Raw genomic sequence first — 24568 nt, 5'->3', positions numbered from 1 at the left:
AGGAAGCTCCTCAGAGCCCTGAACACAGCCAACATCTCTAGGCAATTTATATGCCAGGAAAGATGATGGTCCTGCCACAGACCCCTGGCAAAGCGGCCGTCCATGACCGCGGCCCAGCCAGTGAGTGAGGCATCTGTCGAAACGGACTTCTGGCGACATGACGCTCCTAACACTGGCCCTTGGGACAGGAATCAAGGTTTCTTCCATATTACTAGAGAACGAAGGCATCTGCGCGTTACTCTGATCATACGAAACGGATTCCCCTTGGGGGAACCCCTTGGCTTTCAGCCACCACTGAAGGGGCCTCATGTGTAGAAGGCCCAAAGGTATAATGTTGGATGCCGCTGCCATGAGGCTCAGCAGTCTTTGAAATCGCTTTCGTGATGGCCTGGCCTTGCTTTATCCCTGATACCATCGCCAGAATGGACTCGATCCGTGCGGGAGACATACGTGCCTGCATCGTAACCGAATTCCAGACCACGCCCAGAAACGTTGTGCTCTGGGATGGTTCCAACACGCTTTCCTTTGTGTTGAGTCTCAACCCAAAGCCCTGAATATGGCCAAGGACGACATCTTGATGCCAAACCCCCATTTCTCGAGACTGGGCCAGAAGGAGCCAGTCGTCGATATAATTCAGTATGCGGATGCCCTGAAGTCTCAATGGGGCTAGTGCTGCATCCATGCATTTGGTGAACGTGCGGGGAGAACGTGCTTCGACCCCGAAAGCGAACCTCAGGAACCTCCTGTGACATGGAAGGATGGAGACATGAAAATAAGCGTCTTTTAGATCTATCGTGACAAACCAGTCCTCGGATCTGATTTGATTCACGATGATGGGAATAGTGAGCATTTTGAACCTAAACCTCCTCAGAGAACGGTTCAAATGTCTAAGATCTAAAATTGGCCTCAGCCCTCCATCCTTTTTTGGAACTATAAAGTACCGACTGTAAAACCCGGACATTCTGTCTGAAGGAGGAACATATTCTATGGCTTCCTTTATCAGCAGAGATTGCACTTCTTGTTTCATCACCTGAGCCTGCTCTGGAACCACTGCAGTCTGTACCACCCCAGAGAATTTGGGGGGGCGGTGACCGAACTGCAATCTGTATCCTAATTTTATTATACGCATGACCCATGCAGATATGTTGGGAAGATGACACCATGCCTCTACAAAATCTACTCAGGCAACCAGCCTCTCGAGGCTGGCCTCGGGTGTTTTCCGAGCACTGTTCGCGACCTCCTGAAGCGAGAGACCGGCAGGATTTAGTCGATATGGATTTTGTGACCATAATTGATGCTCGTTTTTTATTTTTTTGACACGAACGACACGGTGTGCGTTCGCTGGAAATTGATGCGGCCCGTAGCGTCAGAGACGACGGGAACCCAACATTGATTTCCTGAGGGCTCTGCTGCGAGAACAACCTCGGTTGCTCTGCAGCGGGGGAGGGGGGGGGGGGGGGGCAGCCCTCAGAGGTCCTACTACCCCAGTTACCACACTACCCTCTGTTGCCAAGCTCCAGGAGGAGGGGCTCTAGAGGCAACACTCTCTCTTTGCTCTTGGCGGTATGAGGAGCTCGATGATGGCTGGGGCTGATCTTTTTGCCCCTCCCTACTCGACTTGGGTTTAGATCGCCGGGGGAGGAACTGCTGAAACGCCGCAGATTGCTTCTTCGCCTCCTGGAACCTGTCGACGACAGATTTAACTGCGTCACCGAACAGGCCAGAAGACGAGAGCGGCACATCAAGGAGAAAATATTTATCCTTCTCCTTGATGCCTGATAAATTCAGCCACAGATGTCTCTCTGTGGCTACCATAGCTGCCATAGAGCGGCCGATAGCACGGGGCGTCTCTTTAGTAGCCCGGAGAGACAAATCTGTGGCTTTACGAAGTTCAGCAATATCCTCAGGTGTTGATCCCTCCCCCTCATCCAAGTCTTTCAGGAGGTCGGCCTGGTATGGCTGCAAAATAGCCATCGAATGCAGACATGAACCAGCACGACCTGGCGCCATATAAGCCCTTCCAACCAATGCAGAGGTATCTCTGCATGGTTTACTGGGCAGCGCCGGAGCTTTAAGGGAAGATGCCGCTTCAGGAGGGAGGTATCCAGCGAATGCCTCCTCCACCCTTGGAATCTTCCCATATCCCTTGCCCCTAAAACATTGCTATAATCGACCACTGCTGGACTATAGACACGGGACGAATGGGGTTTTTCCCACGATCTTGAAATCTCTTTGTGGAGATCGGGAAAAAATGGTAAACCCCGGCGCTGAGGCTGTGACCTGTGCTGCAGGAAATACTCATCTAATTTACTTTTAACTTGCGTTCCCTGCTCATTGATTGTGCTTCACAGTCGCCGCAAGCAGCTCCCTCGAGAGCTGACCGGGCGTGCTGCACTCCCAAACAGTTCACGCACAACTGATGTGTGTCCCCACCCGTGATGTATCTAGGGCAGGGGTGCACACATCTCTTGAACTGTTCACTCGCCATCATATATATTGTTCACTCTTTCACAGACAAACAACACCAAATAGAACGAACAACAACAGAGAGCGCTTGCTGAAGAGCGAAAGCTAGTGTGTGTGTGTGCCGGCGTCACTTTTATGGATCCGGTTATGCCGTCACATGTTACGTCATGACGCAACACCAATCAGGATTGGAATAGTTTCATTCATACTTCAGAGACGCACGCTAAGGGAGCGTCCCCAAAGAGTCGTTCTCAACGACACAGTGCGAGTTCCCTCAAAAGGGAACTCTAATTCAGTCTTGTTTGGTCAGAAATTCCTCAAAACTTTTTCTTTTTTTTCAGTTTGGCTCATACCATTTTTTATTCATCATTTTTATACAGACATTAAACATTTAAAAACAACATAACTACATTTCAGTTTTGTTCATTACGTTTTGACAGTTTTATTATAAAATAAACATACAATAGCAAAAAAAAAAAGAAAAAGAAAAAAAAGTAATAATAATAATAAAAAAATCGCTGGACTTGTGCAACACATTGGAAATACAAAGCTAACCAGGCAGAAAGGTTTTTGATACATAACGCATTTAAAATGAATTCGTACAACTATACAATGTATAAATTCAAAGCACTGCAGCTTACCTGCTCTGTACAAAAAAAGGAACAAAACAAAAACCTAAATTCTACAGCATGCCAGAACATTGAAATCTTCTGTCATTGCAAGTAATGTGTACAACTTTACCAACAGCCGATATCTTTGTAAGATAATGGCCTTTTACTTAAAGTAGAAATCCTGCTCTTTCGTGACGTCAAACCAACATCCTTTTAGGCAATAGGTAGCATTGAGGCATTTCTATAAAGCGCAAGTTTCACAGAACTGCTTTCTGATAGGTTTAAATATGTCTACAACATATAACAATACTGACGTCTTTGAAATCGAGTATTAATTCAACGCAACTTTGATTATGACAGTTACTTGGTAGAAAGAGTCATGCTGCATTAAAACTCGTAAGAAAACTTGTTTTTCTTTGCCATTAAGTTTTTTTTTTCTCCACATAAATCGATTTGCATATTTTATCAAAATTAATTCTTGAAACTTTCCTTAAATAACAGTATGATGGCTAAAACCACAAGGAAAGGAAATGCTATCATTTCCCATAAGGCTCAATAGAGATTAACGGCTCTTTGGGACATTGCTCCAATTTCAGTTTTAGATTTTGCCAGTTGTGACCCCGAAACGCTCTGGCATGTACATCACTTTGAATACACTATGCCATCAATGTACTCAAATACATTGCCTTTCATTTGGTTATTTCAATGGCTTCTAACAATCCCTCTTGAGTAAGTATTGCCTTGTGTGTAAATACTTTTCTTCTTTAAGAAATCCATTGTAGTGTTACCCATCTGTACACTCTGACTCAAAAACCCAACAATAAGTTTCTCCAGTTGGTGAATTAACTGAAAATGTAGGACTCAGCAGAAAAGGCCGACTCGTATGACAATGGAAGCAATGAGAGATGTTGCATATCTTCATAAATTCAAATTTGTGGATAGGTTTAAGGGTCAAATGCAACGCCTTGATGTGATTACAATCTCAAGAGGACAAATCATGGTGCACAACCTTATACTGTACAGAGAAAGACAAACAGACAGAACAAGACTGTAAATAACTGGTCTTTGATTCTCTACAGTTTACATTGGTAACAAGGCATTTGCAACAAGGTATTTAAAAAAAGAAATCTCTGATGTAGTTAGAAACTGACTTTGTAATGTGTTAATTTCACAACAGCAATGAGATTTTGATGATCCATAGGCAATCAGCGGAAACGATAAACTTGTGTAATAGTAAAATATTCATACGACCAGAGAAGTGCTCACATTTAATTCAAATCAAGGCTTTTTGATGTATTTTGTTCAAAAGTGCCGATGCCTTTTAAAAGTACCATGGTACACGCCGCATGTTAATCAGTGTGGGAATGGGAAGATCTTTAATCGACGACATGATGTGGTTTTACGGTAAGGGAGAGCTATTTACATGTTTAATGTGCAGAGCAAATAGAAAGCCTCCAACTGAGCCTGCTTTAATTGGAGATTGTTCTTCCTGATAGGCTTTTTCATCGATGTAGAGCTCATTCAGAAGCACAAAGAATCAAAGCGACCTTATGCTACCTCTGAAAGATGTGGGGTAATTGCTATTATGTTGTCATTATTTAAAAAATAAACACCTTCCAGCTTTGTCAAGCCAGAGGTCTGAATGGAACAACAGCAAATGTAAATGCTATAAGTTTGTGTCCCTTATTAAATGATGTAATATGTTTGTTTTAAGTTAGTATGTAACAGTGAATTTCTAAAATAATTGAAATATTACCAAAGTCAATATAAGAAACATCAAATATATTGAATCCATTGCAAAAAGCATGTTAAATGTCCCGGTTTAGGGATAAAAACCAAGATTTTGTGCCACTTTAATGGACAACCTCGATGATTTAGGCTCTATATATTTAACTAATGAATGCAACAAAACCGTATGTATAGATGTTCAGGCCATTATTCACTGCATTAAATGTTGTAAATCCTAGTATCCTAGAATATATGATTCAAATAAATATTTATTTGCCCTGGTTTGGTTCTATTGGATCAATGCCCTTTATTTAAAGCTGAAACTGATTTTCCATTAAACATCCAGCCTTCTCTGAATACAAACATACTACTGATGCAATCTATAAACTGACATTTCCATCATTGTAATTTAATATTCACATGATAAGTTCATTATATCTCTGTAAACTGTCATATGAGTAATGTTTCCACCTACTATTAATCAAACTGAAATCAAATATTCACTGCTGGTATCATCTATGGCATTTTCTGCCTTATTACATTGTAATTACCAATGTGTAACAATGTAATAAGTAAAAAAGACTAGCTTTTTTAAGATTTGCCTCGATTAATAGTTTTTAAAGCAATAGTGAACTACTACTAGTCTATCAGGCCAAATATATTTTCCCTCTTGCTTCATTCCCAATTCAACAAGAACGGCATATAAAGTATGAAAAAAAGCTCCAGAAAGAACACGACTGTTCTGTTTTTCATAGCAAGACAAACTGGGGGCATTAGAGGTGCATCTAATAGGCAGAGCAGGTTGTTTACTTCACTGCTAGAGTGAGTCAGAGCTGCTGGTTTCTGATGAACTGCCAGAGGGCCACAGATTTCTTCGCCAGACTGGCATAACTCAAACAAGCACAGCAACAGATGCCACAGAAACCACACAATTTTTAGAAACCGACTCCATGTACGTAAGAAAACAGCTGGTAATATTGTTCAAGGGAAGGATAATTTCACAATTTGCATAATGATATTTTTTGCCTTGCATCAAAGGAAGTCCATGAAGTGAGTAGAGGCTTCCTACAAAAACGTGCTTTTGCTCTGCAATTAATTTGGAAAACAATTCTTTCTGATCGTTGTTAGATGTTTTTAATATTGTATCCTGATGTATTGCTATTCGTGTGCTACAGTGAATATTGCACTATAAACCATTATTGGACAGTACGCATTTCCCGCTACGTTATGTGAACATTGCCCATGAAGGAGGTAATGAGAAACCTATATTTAGCTGTACAATATGTAAAGATGCACTCAAATGCACGTCATTCACTTTCAAGTCATTTTCTATCCTCATCAGAGCAGAAAGCAAACATTTGAAATGTACTTAAACATTAAAGCGAAAAACAGGTACCACAACCGCCATTTTACAAAGAAAATAAATAAATAATCATGTTATGAAAACAGAAAAATTGGATATACCAATATGGTATGGAAAATTATTCAGATCCATTGTCATCCTTAAATATAGACTCTAATAAATTTCCATTGGATACACAGGCACTTTTGAATAATCTTAGTGAAATGTCTATTTCACACATACATCCCGTCTCTCGCTCATATTCTGACATTCACGTGATAGACTGACAGATATATGAAGCTTTACAATACAATGAACCCTGCCAATGAAAATCTGATCCACACACACTCACACACTCACACACACACACACACACACACACACACACACACACACACACACACACACACACACACACACACACACACACACACGCACAAACTCGCACGCACACACACACGCACAAACTCACACGCACACACACACACGCACACACGCACATGCACACGCACACACGCACACGCACACACGCACACGCACACGCACGCACACACACACACACACACACACACACACACACACACACACACACACACACACACACACACACACACACACACACACACACACACACACACACACACACACACACCTATGAACACACCAGCAAGAAGAAACTGTTTGACTCTCACTGATGGGTTATCAACAATTCTGTATCATATTCAACATTAAATTCATCAGTAAAGAGTTTATGCATGGAAAATTAACATTTGATTAAAAAAGATTTGTGATTTGATCACATGATGCAATTTTTTAGGCCTCAAAATTCTGACCTAACTTGTTTGGGAGCGTCTCTGGAGATAGAAAAATGTAATGTTCAAGTACAAGCATTAATAAACTCTCTATAGATAATAACTTAATGTCAAACGTTATCAAGCCAGCCCTAACGAGGCTGGGGAGAAAAAACGACGAAAAACTGGACGAAACTCATAGATACTTCATAGTGCTCATGAAATACGCTGATGTCTCTCAATTCTACTGTACCTCTACCTCTCTGCATTAACATGCAAGATTGAACAAACACCAAACAGTTAAAATAGCTGTCATATACAACACAGTCATTATGGTACATAAAAAAAAAAGAAAAAAAAAAAAATTCTTTAAGATTCTCTGTTACCCCCCTCAGAGATATCAATCTGTCATATGTGCATATGTATAAGTTAATTGCACGGATAAATCTCCCATCAGCCTCTGACGCTGCGAACACAAGACGTGAAGTCTGTCTCCGAGAACGCAGCTTTGGAGCGAAGCCAACGAGCCTATCAGACTGCTCACACTGACGCCAGCTGTCATAGTGCCACAGTAAAATAGAAGACAGGGACATTTGAGAGAATACATGACTACTGCACCCGTCCCTTACAGAAAAAAAAGCCTTGACTTGACAGATAAGCACAATTTCAAATGGATGCGTGTGAATCTTCATATGGGGTGAATCTATAACGTTTGAGATGAATGAAGTTTTAACAGCTCATTTCTCTGTACCCTAATTCCTGTGCATCTCAATCTTGCAGTGCTAAGGCCTGAAATATACACTACGCAAGTACATCTGACGAGCTGGATTTCATGTGTCGTGTTCTAAAAGGTGTCAAAAGCGCAATTCATAATGCAACAGCGAATGTGTGTATTCTCAGAAATGCCATATCGGCTCTTAGAGTGAACCAGACATGTCCAGTCGTGTTCCCAATCAAACAAACAAACTTTTGAAAGGTAGTGTGTCTATATATATGGTCACCATGATTTTGCCAAGTAAGACATGTTCCTTGATCGCCATATTTTGTTGATCCTGGAACAACATTCCTGTCCCAAAATTTAGTCCTAACCCTATCCCTACCCCTAAACCTAACCCTACCCATAACTTTTCCCTAAAATCAGAGGGAACTAATAGGTGAATAACACTGATGTTGAAGCACCTCACCCTGGTTCTAAGCCTAAAATTGACATAAACTGTAAACTTGTCCCTCAAATCTGATTGGTTGATCTGAAAGTTGTTCCAGGATCAACAAAGATGTTGATCCAGGAACATGTGGTACTTAGTGAAATCACGTTCACCGTATATACATTATGCCAAACTAAGTTATTTTAAAGAATTTCATTCTTATAACTGACATTTCTGACTTTATGGCCCCCAAAACAGTAAAAATGATTTAAATAAAAAAGTTTAAAAACATGTTCAGAGGTGTATTCAAGTCTATGTATTTTTTGACAAAAAAAAAAATGTTGATATTGAAAGTTGAATCTAGCGGGCCTTACGTGCTGAGGTTTGATACTGGCGGAGTATCATACATTACAAATATTCAGCAGTATCGTGCACTTGCAATATGTTGATCAAGAAGTCACGTCTGCCTTTGCGTACTTGCGTAAAGTGTGTTTCTGGCCTAACCTGCCTTACAAAGCAAATTTGATTTGCCACACAGAGGTCACTAGTTGAATTTCCGTTCAACAACATTAGTAAGTTGCTGCTATACAGTCACAAATTCTATTCTTGTAACAGATGAATAAATTTGGCCTCCCATAGTGCTGTAATTTGAAGCAGCAGCGCTCCGTCCTTCCAGATCCGACATCCCAAGACTTTCCTGACGCACTCTTACAGGAATCAAGCTGGAACGAGGACATGGCACCCTCCAGGGAATAACTCACAGTTCTGAGGCTCGCTAGTGGTTAACTGCCGACTTCCCTCAGGGTTCTGGAGGGTTGTAGATGGCAAAGATGGTGGAGGTAGTGATGAACGGTGGGGAAGAGAGTGGGAGAGAGAAAGACAGAGAGAGAGGAAGAGCACAGTGGAAGTGCCAGCACTATAACAAATGGGCCTCCAGCCGAAGCCAGTGCAATCCTTGGCGTATGTAGCGCACCAGTTCTGTCATGCTGCTGTGCTGCGTCAACGGTTCCATTACTGAGTCCAGCTCCACAAAGAACTCTGGCAGAAGAGAGAGATAGAGACACACACATCAGTGATCGGCAACATGGGAAGTTTGAGACTCTGGTATACAGTATTATATATAACAGCTGTTGATGATCTATTGGACATTAAGTGTCATTTTTTAGTGTGGCACTGACAGCAAAAACCAGCAACTAAGCAGATGCAGCTTGCTGGCAAGAAGACGTAACTACAACGTCTAACCCAAAAAGCATGTAGGTCCACTGACGGCAAAAAGTTCAAAAGTAGTAATGTATTCAGACAAAAAAAGTTCTTAAGAATATATTTTAGGACTTTTTAAAAGGGAAAGAGTTAGTTTAGTTGAACTTAGTTTAGTTTAGTTCAATCAAAAATGAAAATTCTGTAATTTACTCACTCTCAGGTTGTTCCTAAACCTGTTCAAATTTCTTTGTTATGTGGCACACAAAAGAAGATATTTTGAAGAATAATGGTAACCTAACACCATTGACTTCCGTAGTACTTTTTTCTACAATGGAAGTCAATGTCTACCATCAATTTGGTTACAGACATTCTTCAAAATATCTGATTTTGTGTTCAGCAGAAGAAAGAAATTCATACAGGTTTTGGAACAACTTGAGGGTGAGTAAATGATGACAGATTTTCATTTTAAGGTGAATTATTTCAAGAATTGCATTTAGGAACATCCCAGAACAATCTCATGGCAATTCATAACTATTTTACATTTTGTTGGCTAATTCATATGAATTCGTACAATGTCATTTTAACTTTTTCGTATGGTCTTCTTACGCCCCAGTGATGGGTTTGTTTAGAGGTGCTTACTTTTTTCTAATAATTGTATGTTTTTGTATGATTCCATTCCAAGTATCAAGATTTTTAAGAATTTATCTTAACTCTTCCCCGCCATTGACGCAGTTTTCTGTAATTTATGACACAACGTTTTCCCAACATTGCAGGAATTTTTCCGATAATCCATGTTTTCACTGTTACACGGTAGGGGGCCCTATTACACATCTCCACACTGTAAAAAAAAACCCAGTTCACTTAAACCCATTGCCTTAAAATTATTAAGTAAATAAACTTAATGCTTAATTGAACTTAACAATTACACATTACTTAATTTTTTCGATTAAGCATGAAGTTTATTAACTTAATTAAAAAAAATTTGAGGAAACCTGTTGCCAACTGTATTAAGTCAACTGATGACTTTTTACAGGCGAAAAATATTCAGAAATGAGTTATAAAAGCATTGCTTATGCATGTTGTAGTCTTTCACAATCTTTTACAAACTTTTTGTACAAAATGCTGCTTTTTTTAAATAAATCTTAACAAGATTCAAGTGTTGATAAAAAAAAAAAATCATGAAGCTAACACATAATGTTGTCTTTTTTCCTGTGTGTGTGCATGTGTGTTTAAAAGCAAAGGCTCTGTTCTCTCTTTTGATATATTGCATGTTCAGATCATACAAATATTCAGGGGGCCATGAGATTTTTGTGAAAATGAAAAAAATTGTTGGCGCTGGCTGGGAACTTTAAAAAAAAACACTGCCGTGGGAAGAGTTAAGAAATGTCTTTTTTAACCCTTTCAGCCACTATCCGCATGCAGCTATGATAAAAAAAAAAAAAAAAACTACAATAAAGATAATAATTTAAAAAAAAAATTCTTTCTTTCTTCACTGAACACAGAAAAAAACAAAAACATTCATCTTTAATTAAATTTTCCCGGGCACTGAAAATCAAAGAGAAACATCAATGTGAATCTTCTTAAGTTTAGCCTGAAGATAGCGTGAGTATCTGATGACATCACTGCCACCTACTAATGACTGCAGCAATCAGCAAATAGACAACAGACTAAAGAGTCATGTACGCGCCCGAGGACCTGCTACTGTCATAATGAGCCAATCCCGCTATCATTCTGACCAAAGCTCGTACCCACCAGCCTTTAACTGCGTTCCTTTCTAGGAAAGACACTGAGGTTGAGAGAGTTTATTACGGCTGATTTCTGAGGCGGGGGAGACCTCGTACAACACGCGGGGTCTCAGAGCGTTTTAATTAGTCTCCTCCAGAGGACAGAGAGAGAGAGAACGAAAGAGAGGAAATGACAAGCCACATCAGATCTCAAATGCAATTAGCATAGTGGCTTTTTTCATTTCTCTGGTGGTCCATATCAAAATGTTGAGTCACTGCAAGTGTGAGAGGTGAATTTCTTATATAACGCAGAGATACAGTTTATGACAGTGAAGACGATGAGATTCATCCGCATGGGAGAGATTTTAGGAGAATTTGGGAAAGTGATTCTTCACTTCAGTGATTGTTTTATAATGCAAGATATAAAAGCCCTTAAAATGGTAGGCGAATGACGAATTGTCTCTCGAATACAGCTAAAAAATATACATTGATTTTTGATCAAATTTGATAAATATTGTAGGAATTGCTCTTCTAAGTATTTTTTCTGAAACAGCTTAAAAGAATGGGTCTTTTTCACTAATATTTGCGTTGATTACTTCGCAATTGGACATACAGGAGTATTTGGAGTATTTCAAATGAGCGTGTGCGTGCATGAGGTTATTCATTTGCATAAAACACGCCCAAATCATCTCCATTTAAGGGCTTTCCGCACAACACAACACCTTTTGTCGCTTTCGTCTAAACAGTGTTGCTCGATGTTATATCCCAACAGAATCACAATATATATATATATATCACTATTCATCGCTCTGCTCCACTCTCTACTTGCAGTCTAAAGAAAAAACAAGTGTCTGTACAAGCTGTCTGCTGAACAATAAAACCTGAAATATAACTCAAAACCATCCTACCTTGACTTTCCTGGGCCAGCTTGTCAGAGGTTTCCCAGTGTTCGTAGCTGCGCAGGATGTTGTTGGTGATGTTGACATGGCTGGCTGCCATGTGGTGGATGCGTTGGGGAATGGCCACACTTCCAGAGGCAGAGGAAGAGCCCATCACTCCAGTGCCGCTGCTGACCGAACTGACAGGAGATGGACTCAGGGACATGGGAGACGGGGTACCTGTGCTCCTGGTAGGAGACAGATGAAACATTGACCAATGAGAATTCTGGAAAATCCAATCCGCTGTATACCAGCATTATTTCAAACTGAGCCGGCACTTTCTGTACCCTCAAAACGGATCATTCCTATCCTTCAAAGGTAAGTGACAAGCGACACATTAAAAGAAAGTTCGTTGCTCAATTTCTGTATATTTTTATGCTTCATTCTTAAAAAAAAAGGTTCCAAAAGGGTTTTCGTAGCAATGCCATAGAACTATTTTGTGTTCCCCTACGAACCTTTCAGTCAAAAAAACAACTATTTTGGTTCTTTGTGTGGAGAACATTTTAATGAAAGAACCTTTTGACACTATAAAGGATCTTTTGTGCAATGGAATGGTTCCATAAATATAAAATGTTCTGCATGGAACCATATAGATACTGATAAAGAACCTTTCATTTTAAGAGTGTTGGTAACCCCGCCCACAGTGAATTCTTATTGGGTAAATATCCTGCGCCACATTGCTCTATATTACTCAAATACGTTTTGATTGGCTGTAGTTTTCTGATGAAAGATTTTAATAAAATATTAATAAATGCTAAAATTAACATTAACAAAGATTAATAAATGCTGTATATGTGTAGTTCACTATTAGTTCATGCTAACTAATGGAATTAACTAATGTTAACTAATAAACTTAATTGTAAAGTGTTACCATGTGCTTTAGTATGTTAGTCAACACAGTGCACTTTAAATCATGCAAGAAAGATTATTAAAACAATGATTTAATATGTACTTTAAAGTAACACTTTTTTAACTACAAATGCACTTTTTAAAAGTTTAGTTAAGTTTGTTAAGAAATAGTCAAAAAAGGTGTACTCTCTTAAGTGGCCTTCATTGTAAAATAAATTGCTACCTTACATTTTTAAGTGCAATCACCTTGGATGTTTAAGTCATTTCAACTTAGATTACATTAAACTGACTTTAAACAACGAGTTGAATCTTGTATAACATAAAAAAGTTGAAAAATTGATTAACTTTACTTATTGATCACATACTTTTTTAAAGTGTTTTATTTCATTAATATTATATTATCTGCGAGTACAGGTTTTTAAAAATATACTTTAAAGATTTGAAGTACGCTTCAAGTGCACATTCAATACAATAAATCACACTTCCTATTCACAAGGGTAGCACCACTACCGCCAGTATAAGATTCTTTATATTTACCCAACAACCCTTTTATCAGTATAACCTCCAGACAACCATCGGAACACATATTCATTGGTCTCTTTAGTCCTGCAACCCCAAACAACCTGGTTCAGTGGCCTGTAATCCCCTGAAAAATGAAAGCACACTCAAGCCTCGGCCGGCTAAATTATGCGCCCTGTCAACAGCCAGGCCCGTTCGCAACGGGTTTCAGGGCTGTGCTAAAATAAATAAACTCCCTTCACAGGTGAAAAAAAAGGCAAAAAAGATTCAAGATGGTAAAGGATAAGGATAAGGTTGAGGATAGATGTGTTGATCACACTCTTTATTGCTAATGTAGTGGCTGCAGGAGCCAGACTGGTGAGGCTAATAGCATTTGACAGGCAGGTTGGCAGGCGAACAGCGGGCCTGGGTAGTGTCCTGCTAAAGGCCAGATCAGACACACACACAAAGTCAAACACAGCGCCTCTCGCACCAGCTCACCCCATTGGTACTCTGTTGCCATGGAACTGACATGGAAGCGTTGCTGCTTTCCCAGAGTTCAACTCTTCATGTCCTTTCATTGATGTCAAGAAACCATGACTGAGGTTTCATATCTCACTATAGTTTTTTTTCCCCTACTTGGCAGCGGGAGGAAGTTTCAGGCTGTTCTCAAGCAAGATGGAATCTTTTCATAAGCTGGCAGAAATACAAAAGGACAAGGAGAGGAAAAATGAACGTACTTTCCATTGGCTCCCCACGGTGAAGGTGCTTGGGAACTTTTCGCAGAATTCTGAGGGAACAAGAAAACGTAGGTTGAGAACATTATTTATAAACAGACACATGAACGGAAAATGCAAACATGGTACGTCTCGTGCAAATGAATTGCATAATTAGTTTACAGTTGAACAGTGTACATGTAATAATGTCATGCATAATACATCAGAATATGCTATTCAAATAAATATGCAATCAAAAACCAAGATCTCTGGCTCTTTTACTTATTTGGGAGAAACAAAGGCATGGGGTCTTACCTTGAAATACTCCATTAGTGAGCGTGAATACTTCATCGCATGATCTTTCTTCAACTTGAACATTCGCAAGTACAGAAGTGACAAACATCGATTGCTGAAAAAGAGAAAATAATCATTATGTGCCATTAAGATACTGCCTAACATATTCTAGGAATATTGAAAGACGCTGTTATGAATACTAATGTAGCTTCATCAAGGCAGTGCATGGGTGTTTCTTTAGCTTTGTGCATTTTTATATCCCACTGGTTTGATTTTTGTTAGGTTTCCTTACTGCTATGTTGTACTTAACTTACACCTTAAGCTGTACCTTATCGTTAATACGTGTTTCCCGATGTTAATACGTGCTTTTTAAACGTTCCTAGTTAAGTATACCTTCTGTAAGTCATGCGTTCGTAAGGTTGGTCTGGACCACTCTTAGCTTCACGTTATCACAGTTGTAGGTCTATACGAATATAGTTCTAAAGTTTTAATACACCCAGACAGTCTTCAATTAGGCTAATTCAAGTGTTTTCATGCAAAGAATAAAATTGTCATTACACTGATTGTTGTTAGATTTTTAATTATATTATCCAAAGGTACATCAGCTGGCAAACCATTAAAGGCTTAATAGTCTATTTAAAGGGAATGATTATGGTAGGGAGTTTGCTCAAACTATGGCAGCGATACAGCAAATAGATGTTCTAAAAGACGGCCCCGTCTGCGGAGCGCTTTCAAAGGCCAGTGAAAGCATACTGTCAGTTAAGTGCTTCTGTGTCGACCATTCTGGCTACCGAGGGAATTCACAGCGGTCATTATCACGGCTGTGTACATTCCCCCACAAGCCGACACAGACCGGGCACTAAAGGAACTGTATGGGGAAATAAGCGAGCAGGAAACCGCGCACCCTGAGGCCGCGTTCATTGTGTCCGGGGACTTTAACAAAGCCAACTTCAAGAAAATAGCACCTAAATACCACCAACACATGAACTTTAACACACGAGGGGACCGGGTTTTGGATCATTGCTACTCCCCTTTCCGGGATGGCTACAAATCCCTCCCCCGTCCACCTTTTGGCAAATCGGATCACTCTTCCGTTCTCCTTCTGCCCGCTTATAGGCAGAAACTGAAACTGGAAACACCTGCCCTCAGATCGATCCAGTGCTGGTCGGACCAATCAGACTCTATGCTTCAGGACTGTTTCGATCACGCGGACTGGGAGATGTTCCGGTCGGCCTCTGATGACGATATCGAGGTTTACGCTGACAGCGTAACATGTTTCATCAGGAAGTGCGTAGAAGACGTTGTTCCGACCAAAACAATTCGGATTTACCCGAACCAGTAACCATGGATTAATAGTGATGTTCGTGCGGCACTCAATGCGCGGACTTCCGCTTTTAACTCCGGGAGTGCGGAGGAGAAAAAACAAGCAAGTTATGCCCTCCGTAAAACTATCAGAGCAGCAAAACGCCAATACAGGGACAAGATTGAAGGACAGTTCAACACCTCTGACTCTAGAAGCATGTGGAAGGGAATTCATATCATTACGGACTACAGAGGAAACATAAACTCCACAGTGAACAACACTGCCTCTCTCCCAGATGAGCTAAACACTTTTTATGCTCGCTTTGAGGGAACTAACACCCCCCTCGCGGAGAGAGTTCTCGCGGCTGAAGCTACAGAGGTTAGTACACTCTCCGTCTCTGTAGCGGATGTAACCCGATCTTTCCGTCGAGTGAACATCCGTAAAGCCGCGGGTCCAGACGGTATTCCGGGCCGCGTCATCAGAAAGTGCGCGAATCAACTTGCTGGTGTTTTTACGGACATTTTCAATCGGTCCCTCTCCTTGTCTGTAGTCCCCACATGCTTCAAAACATCCATCATTGTACCTGTACCGAAGCAAACCAACATCACCTGCTTAAATGACTGGCGCCCTGTTGCTCTGACCCCCATCATCAGTAAATGCTTTGAGAGACTAGTCAGAGATTAAATCTGCTCTGTTCTACCTCCCTCACTGGACCCGCTGCAGTTTGCATACCGCAATAACCGCTCCACTAATGATGCTATTGCATCTACAATACACACTGCTCTCTCCCACCTGGAAAAAAGGAACACATATGTGAGAATGCTGTTTGTAGACTACAGCTCTGCATTCAACACCAATCCGGGCTCTGGGCTTAAACAGCTTGCTGTGCAGCTGGATCCTGGACTTCCTGTCAAACAGACGCCAGGTGGTTAGAATAGGCAGCAACATCTCCTCATCACTGACCCTCAACACTGGAGCCCCTCAGGGCTGTGTTCTTAGCCCACTATTGTACTCCTTGTACACATATGATTGCGTGGCAACTCACAGCTCCAATTCCATCATCAAGTTTGCTGATGATACGACGGTCGTAGGTCTGATCACCGACAACGATGAAACGGCCTACAGAGAGGAGGTGCTCACTCTGACGGGACTGGTGTCAGAAGAACAACCTCTCCCTCAACATCAGCAAAACCAAGGAGCTAGTGGTCGACTTCAGGAAGAACGACAGAGAACACAGCCCCATCACCATCAATGGAGCACCTGTGGAGAGAGTCAGCAGCTTCAAGTTCCTCGGTGTCCACATCACAGGCTCATCAGCGCCTCTTCTTCCTGAGACGGCTGAGGAAGTTCGGAATGAACCGCCACATCCTCACACAGTTCTACACCAGCACCGTCGAGAGCATCCTGACTGGCTGCATCACTGCCTGGTACGGCAACACCACCAGCCGTAACCACAAAGCCCTGCGAAGGGTGGCGCGCACTGCCAGCCGTATCATCGGAGGTGAGCTTCCCTCCCTCCAGGATATATATGCCAGGCGGTGTGTGAGGAAAGCTCGGAGGATCATCAGAGACTCTAGCCACCAGAGCCATGGACTGCTCTCACTGCTACCATCAGGCAGGCGGTACCGCAGCATCAGGACACACACCAGTCGACTCCATGACAGCTTCTTCCCACAAGCAATTAGATTTCTAAACTCTTGATCCCTCATGATCAATAACCACAAACAGTCTAACTGTCAACACACCACAACATAACCTACTGCATATTACAATATATATATATATATATATTAATTTTTTTATTTTTATATAGTCCTATTCGGACGCTAATTGTTTCTCAAGGGCTCGTACGATATTTTAAACATTTACAGGAGTCGGTTTTCTCACCCAACCTGCGTAAAAATCCCTGGCCAAATTACCTACTGTTTTTTGACAAACAGGTCGTGTGGTCATTTAATTGCTGTCTGAATCAACATCTCTGAGTTTACAAGAAGAGATTCAACATTCACTGTTTAAATCCTTTTTTATCACTGCCGAGCACCAAACGTAAGATGTACACTTTTATTACTGAAATGCTAGAAAGTATTTACAAGAGCAATATTTCATCACAGCTCTACCTCAGTGAACAAAAATGGGAAAGAGAAGAAAGCACGTAAAAATACAGGAACTGGTAGAACAGGAGCGGAACAACCACGCATATAGTAACAACGACAGACAAAGAACAGACCAAAACACAGGGCTTAAATACAGAGGGAACAGACCGGGAAACAAGACACAGCTGGGGCAAATGAACTGATTACAGGTGATGACTAATAGACAGGTGTAATAACTGAACACAAACGATGAGCGGGAAACCTGGGAACAGGACTAAACCAATTGCACAATGACGGGGGAAACACAGGACATACATGTGACAGAAGCCCCCCTCTCCTGCAAGGCGCGACCTTGCGCCGTATTACATTGATAAGGGTGTGGGGGTGGGCATCCTGGAGGCGGATGAAGGCATGGCTAATCCGGAACAGGAAGCCTCCAGGGCGGAGCAGGCTGTGCAGGCGGCCACGGCGGAGCAGGCGGCCAGGAAGGATCAGGCTGCCAGGACAAAGCTGTAAGTTCAGGGGCCCGGGACAGAGCAGATGGTGCAGGCGGCCAGGAAGGATCAGGTTGCCAGTCGGAGCTAGCAGAGCAGGAGACCAGGGTGGAGCTGGCAGTGCAGGTGACCAGGGTGGAGCTCCCTGTGCAGATGACCATGGCAGAGAAGGCCCTTCACGTGGCTATGGCGGGAGAAGACCCTTTGGGTGGCCATAGCGGAACCGAGTGGCCAATGGACCATGGCGCCATCGCAGGCTTGGAAGACGGGAGCCGCACCGCTGATCCGCGGGACTGAGGATGTTACGTAGGGATGGATGACCAGGGTGACGATGTGGTGAGGGAGGCCGACGGGGAGGTCAGAGGAAGGGAAGAGTCAAGGGGTGCCGAAGGGGTGCAGGGTGAGGGTGCAGCCCGAATCCCGGAAGTCCGATGCTGAAACTGGACTTCGACCAACGAAGGCCGACCTGGAGTGGCGATCGAGCCCAGCGGAGCTTCCGGGCAGACGGACCGCGGAGGAGATGAAGGAGTCGTGGATCTAGGTGGAGGCGACGGGCTGACAGATCGAGATGGAGGTGTGGGCTCTGAGGACTGAGGTGTAACAGGGGACTCGGACTCTAGCCGTGCTGGAGTTGCAGGCTAGCAGGCCCACAGCGACTCCACCTCGCAGAAGACGAGCTGAGGGGCTGACAGGCAGTGGCTGAAGAGTGGAATGGTGGCAGATGGAAGGAGATGGAATAGGGAGGCTGGGTGGGAATTCAGTCTCTAGTTCGGCGGGCATGACCCGATCATCCATGTCGGGCGGTCTGTCGTTCTGTCACGGGCTGGCTGAAACAGGCACGGAGGCAAGATCACAATAGCAGCAATCTTTAATTTTCACAAACTGGATATACAGGAACAGGTAGAACGGGGGCGGAACAACCACGCATAATAGTGACAACGAAAGACCAAAACACAGGGAACAGATCAGGAAACAAGACACAGCTGGGGCAAATGAACTGATAATGACTAATAGACAGGTGTATTAACTGAACACAAACGATGAGTGGGAAACCTGGGAACAGGACTAAACCAATTGCACAATGACGGGGGAAACACAGGACATACATGTGACAGCAGTTAAGCAGCCCCTGCAGGAGAGAATAATTCTTTAAAATATAAAAATCCATCATAGAAAAATTTGATTGCATTTCTAAAAACATTATAATCAAAAAAGTGACATGAACTTCAACCATCATATATATATATGTGGCGAGGGGGGGGGCGTGGTTTTGCGAGTCCCGAGTCCTTCTCTCTCTCGCTCTCTCGTTCCCGCCGGCTTATATGCGGTCTCTCCACGCCAATAACTGCAATCAGACACAGGTGTTCATCATCTGCACTTGACCTACTTACTCACCGCGGAGCTCCCTCCTTTCGCTCCCTCTACAGACTTCGCAAAACCACGTCCCCCTCGCCACAATATGAAATGATGACGTTCCCACAACTGTGCCATCATTTCCATTATGACCAATAATTTTATACAGTGTATTAACTAGTGTTAATGAATATGATAATGATAATGATGTTAATGAAATATTAAACAAAATGTGAAGTAAATAAAGAGATAATAAAAAAAATATATATTTTCAAATTGGTAATATTGTCAAATCCTAAAAAAAAATGTCAAAACATCGGCAGTGGCTCAGTGGTTCATGTAGGTTGTCTACAAACCGAAAGGTTGGTGGTTCTATCCCCGGTTCCACCTGACCAAGTGTCGAGGTGTCCATGAGCAAGAGACCTAATCCCAGCTGCTCCTGACGAGCTGGATGGCGCCTTGCATGGCTGACACCGCCGTTGGTGAGTGAATGGGTGAATGTGAGGCAATATGTAAAGTGCTTTGGTGGCCATTGAGTCTGTGAAAGCGCTATATAAATGCAGTCCATTTACCATTTACAGGAGTCAGACCTACAGAAATGTCCTGTTCAAACAGCAACTTACAGTAGCGTCTCGAATACTGTCTGTATGAACGTCCAATGGGAATCAAGCCCGTGCTCTCTAACCAGTACCCATAGTGACAGGACCAAATATTACTATATTTTATTATAATATTATTATGTTATTTTTTCATTATTTTTCATTATTCATTTTTTCATAATAATTTCATAATGTATTTTGTGAAGTCAGAGTACAGTATGTTTGCACATGTGTGCTGAGCAGAGAGCTGGGAGAGTGATATATTTTGCAATATAGTATGTGTGCAATGAGCAGAGATGTTCCAGTGATGATGACACATTAAATATGTACAATTGGCATGTTCTTTACAAGGAAAGAAATGTTTCAACTGATGCAAATGTACCACTAATGTATACACCGAGGGATAGTTTCTTAATATGGAAAGTGGATTTTACCATGTGTAAGCATGAGGTATACGTTCCATTTTTAAACATAAGCAACATGTTTTGCTACCTTATAAGGAAGTTGTAAGTTCCAGAGTGATGTATATAAGCTCAATCCTTACTGTACTGACTCAGAGAAACAAAAGGCATGATGTGGTGAGAGGAAGGAGAAATAAAGGCATGACGGGGTGAGGGAGGAGAAACACAGAGAAACCATTTACAGCTGGCATGATGGGGTGAGAGAATAGAGAAATGGGGAACAGAGAAATCTGGAATGAAGACCTCCTCACCTGTAGCCTTATTCTTCAATGCCTGTTTCTCTCTGTCTGATACATGTATAAAAATAATAAATAATAAATCTCTTGGCAAAATATCTGGTGTAGCTTTTCAACAACGGGGAAAAGCATGATTTTCAAATCTACACCACAACACACGGCTCTATCGCACTGTATGACGTGACAGCGTAGATTTTCCGAAAATGCGTTTGTGAGTCCTGGAAATGTACGGGTGTGAGTTATACGGTAATAGAATGCGGTTGTCACTCCCGTAAGTAACTGAACTGTGTGTGAACATAACCGTACAACGACTGACAACTGTATTCTGCTGCTGTGTGAATGTGGCTTTTAAAGGAGTCGGCACCATAGAGTGTTATTATAAACAATAGAAACGTTGAGATAAGGTGGAAATGTGTTCAGGTGAATGTTCAAAACAAAACCAAACAAAACCAAACCAAACCAAACAAAACAAAACAAAACAAAACAAAACAAAACAAAACAAAACAAAACAAAACAAAACAAAACAAAACAAAACAAAACAAATGATCCTGTGGTGCACGTGTGTCCACAGTTAGTAGTTGAATACTAGCAATTGTGAAAATTCACAGGGCCAAAAAAGCCTATAGCAAAAACTTGAATCTTTTTGACAACAACAACAACAACAACAACAACAACAACAACAACAACAACAACAACAACAACAACAACAACAACAACAACAACAACAACAACAACAACAACAACAACAACATAAGCATCAGTGTGCATCAATATGAGCAGTGAGGAAAAAGCAGCCAGTATCATGGGGTGGCTGACCTTTCAACAGTATGCTTGCGAGACACCAGATGCTTGGGACATATGCACAGCCCCATGAAACCAAAACTAGCTTTCTCACATTTCTGACACATCCAAACCACTAAAGTCACATTAATATGTAAGCAAGGTGTATGTCCCCCCTGAAGCCGGTCAGAATTGAAAAGGTCTTTAATGGCATCTTGTTGATGCGTCTTTATTGTGCGTGAAACATTTCCCTATGTCACAGGTCAAAATCTATTGGCCTAATATATCTGAAGCCAGAGAGTAAACATCCTTTCACAGCTCTCTCAAATGCATATAATATCACCCGAACAGTATTATGTCCTCGACCCCGGTTTATAAATCATAAACCCAGCAGCCTTTGAAAATCCCTTTCGGCTGCTATAGACGGCTTTCATTAACAAGCCAGAAAGACTGGCAGCTGAATTCCAATCTGCGCTGATGACTGTCATTCCGCTATAAGCGCAAAACTAACCTTGACATTCAGAATAAACAAGCCGCCGCGGCGTGACAGGCAGGCAGAGCACGGGCGGCTTTTATCTGGGCGAGAATATGTTTCTGCCGTCACCATGTGGAAATCTTTCATTATCCTCTAATAGCTTAATGAAATACAGGAATAATGATCCACTCTAAGCTGATTAAGTGCTTTAGCAGTGTTTTAAAGCTTCCTTCCAGATACGGATGATTGTCGTCGAGCGATGGCTGAGAGGAGATTTAACTGGCTGCTAGAGCAAAGCGCTGGATTTAGCTTCTGATGGTATGCGGGGAACGGCGTTAGAGTTATAATACCACCCCTAACGCCCTTAGAAGGCCCGAACGCTTACACAACTTCAAAACAACTCCGTCAGTTGGGTTATCAATGCAATTCGCATTTTGACCTCCATGCATGTTGGGTATATAACTGCATAAGACACTTTAAATAAAATAGTTTTCTCTCAAATAGGTACTGCTTTAATCTGACATCTCCAGACTATTGGCATGCATAAAGTCTTGAAGACATTGTGGGTCATTCTGGCTACATAGTCAAGAAAGTATTTAAAAGAAAAATATTTAAAGAGACTGACCATGATTAATCTTTTTCTGTGATGTTTAAGGGTGGGTAATCTCATATAACCTGCATAACTCTCAAAGCAAAGCAGAATGTAGGGATATTCTCAACGACAGCGTGTTTATTTGCTAATGTTCGATTCTATGAGCTTCGCAAACTTTGTAAAAATCAAGCAAGTAGCTATTCCTCTAAAGTGCTCATTGCAGAAGCCTTGTAAACAAAACTTGCGCATCCTACATTTCTGGAAACTGTGAGCTAGCAAATCAGATTGAAGATTGTGATTGGCAAGATGTTTCTGAAATAAGTCTCTTCTTATCACCAAGGCTTCATTTATTTGATAAAAAAATACAGTTATAATGTGAAATATTATTACAATTTAAAATAATTGTTTTCTATTGTAATGCACTTTAAAATGTAATGTACATGTATTCATGTGATGCAAAGCTGAATTTTCAGCATCATTACACAGTCTTCAGTGTCACATGATTCTTCAGAAATCATTCTAATATGCTGATTTGCTGCTCAAGAATCATTTCTCATTATTATCAATGTTGAAAACAGTTGTGCTGCTTAATAATTTTTGTGAAAACTGATACATTTTTCAGAATTCTTTAGTAAGCAGAAAGTTCTTTGAAATAAACTTTTTATCGGTCACTCTCAATCAATTTAATGTCTTTAATTTAATATTTAAAGTATTAATTTAATTCCAAAAAAAACAAAACAGAAAATAATCGTACTGACCCCAAACTTTTGAACGGTATATATGATCAAATAGAGCAAACTTACCACAGAACAGCGAGCTTCCTCTCAGCTATTGTGGCGGAATGACTGGTGAAGTTCTTTAATCTCATTGCGTACCTTAAATAACGAAAGTAGATGACTTACACAAACCTGACGATATACCCCGTATAATGACAACCTTCTTTTATTTTCGATTTATCAAGATATGAAGAGGGCACTGACCTGATGAGCTCTACTGTTTCTGAATACATTGTGTAAGGTGACTTGGCCTCTAACGGGTCCCGTTCCATGGCGTTGCCACATTCGATGAACGAGAGCGCCCCGTCTGTGTAATTCACAGCTTTGCCGAACTTGTCCATCTGTGAAGCAAAAGTGGCGTTAAAGGTTAAGATAATTAAGCGAATGAAAAAGACTGAGGTAATTTTCAAAGCTCGTAAAGACATACAGAAAACAGATATCATCGGAGGAGGAAATAAAGCCATTAGACTGACGTAATTCTCTTATGTCTGAACATGTAATACAGGTCTCTATGATAGTGCTGCAACGTGCAGATTTATGGCCACCGGACTGGCATATATTTCCAACTTCACGACAAGTTTATGATTCAGAGCAGTTCATTTTGTGCGGTAAAGTAGTACGAAGTGATTTTCTCCACATTTAGGGATTATGTTTTTCATCCAGACTTATCGGTACGACCTCGTAAAGCTTATCTTGAACTCTCATGTCTTGTTTCTCAAACGCAAACGAATCAATAGCCCGAAACCACATTACGCCTGCCTCCGAAAAAACCCCAACAGCATCCAACTCACGCAGACGAGCACAAACAATAAGAGCATATCTCATCTCCATAGGAGCGTAAAATAGATTTACTGACCACTTGCCTCCGCCGGCACCTCTGGAGCCGAGTCCATTCGTTTTCAAGTGAGCCCTTCAATACGAAGCGAGCGGACGCGCGGGATTCATTACACGCCTGCCACTACGCTCATGTAACGCTGGCAATCAATTCCCTTTACTTTGTATTCATGACTAGGCCTATACATCGTCATAGCGATTTATGACAGAGAGGATGTAACTTGGAATAATGGACAATGTCTCCAGAGATAATTGCCTGGATCCAATTAT

General features: G+C 41.5%; 1 protein-coding gene and 1 long non-coding RNA gene across 3 annotated transcripts in view; one reads left to right on the top strand and one right to left on the bottom strand.

The window, feature by feature from the left end:
• Positions 1–2790: 2790 nt before the first annotated feature.
• Positions 2791–24568, bottom strand: part of aff2 (AF4/FMR2 family, member 2) — a 267260-nt gene continuing 245482 nt past the window's right edge. For both annotated transcript variants that reach the window (XM_077235761.1, XM_077235762.1), the window contains exons 16-21: positions 23669–23805; positions 23492–23563; positions 14324–14417; positions 14033–14082; positions 11916–12133; positions 2791–9121 (exon numbers count right to left, since the gene is read on the bottom strand). In XM_077235761.1, the coding sequence (XP_077091876.1) occupies positions 9000–9121; positions 11916–12133; positions 14033–14082; positions 14324–14417; positions 23492–23563; positions 23669–23805 (693 nt within the window). In that variant the 3' untranslated portion in view covers positions 2791–8999. The remainder of the gene's footprint in view (positions 9122–11915; positions 12134–14032; positions 14083–14323; positions 14418–23491; positions 23564–23668; positions 23806–24568) is intronic.
• LOC143744345 (uncharacterized) lies at positions 8811–14247 on the top strand. Its single transcript, XR_013205836.1, has 3 exons — positions 8811–9307; positions 11839–12263; positions 13939–14247. It is a non-coding gene; the product is annotated as an uncharacterized LOC143744345 (long non-coding RNA).

The sequence above is a fragment of the Siphateles boraxobius genome, unplaced genomic scaffold (genome assembly GCF_051911475.1).
Source record: "Siphateles boraxobius isolate OS27281-9 unplaced genomic scaffold, OSU_SipBor_1 2, whole genome shotgun sequence".
In the NCBI taxonomy this organism is placed as follows: domain Eukaryota; kingdom Metazoa; phylum Chordata; class Actinopteri; order Cypriniformes; family Leuciscidae; genus Siphateles; species Siphateles boraxobius.
Note: the sequence above shows the minus strand (reverse complement) of the source record. Positions and strands in the feature narration are given on the sequence as shown.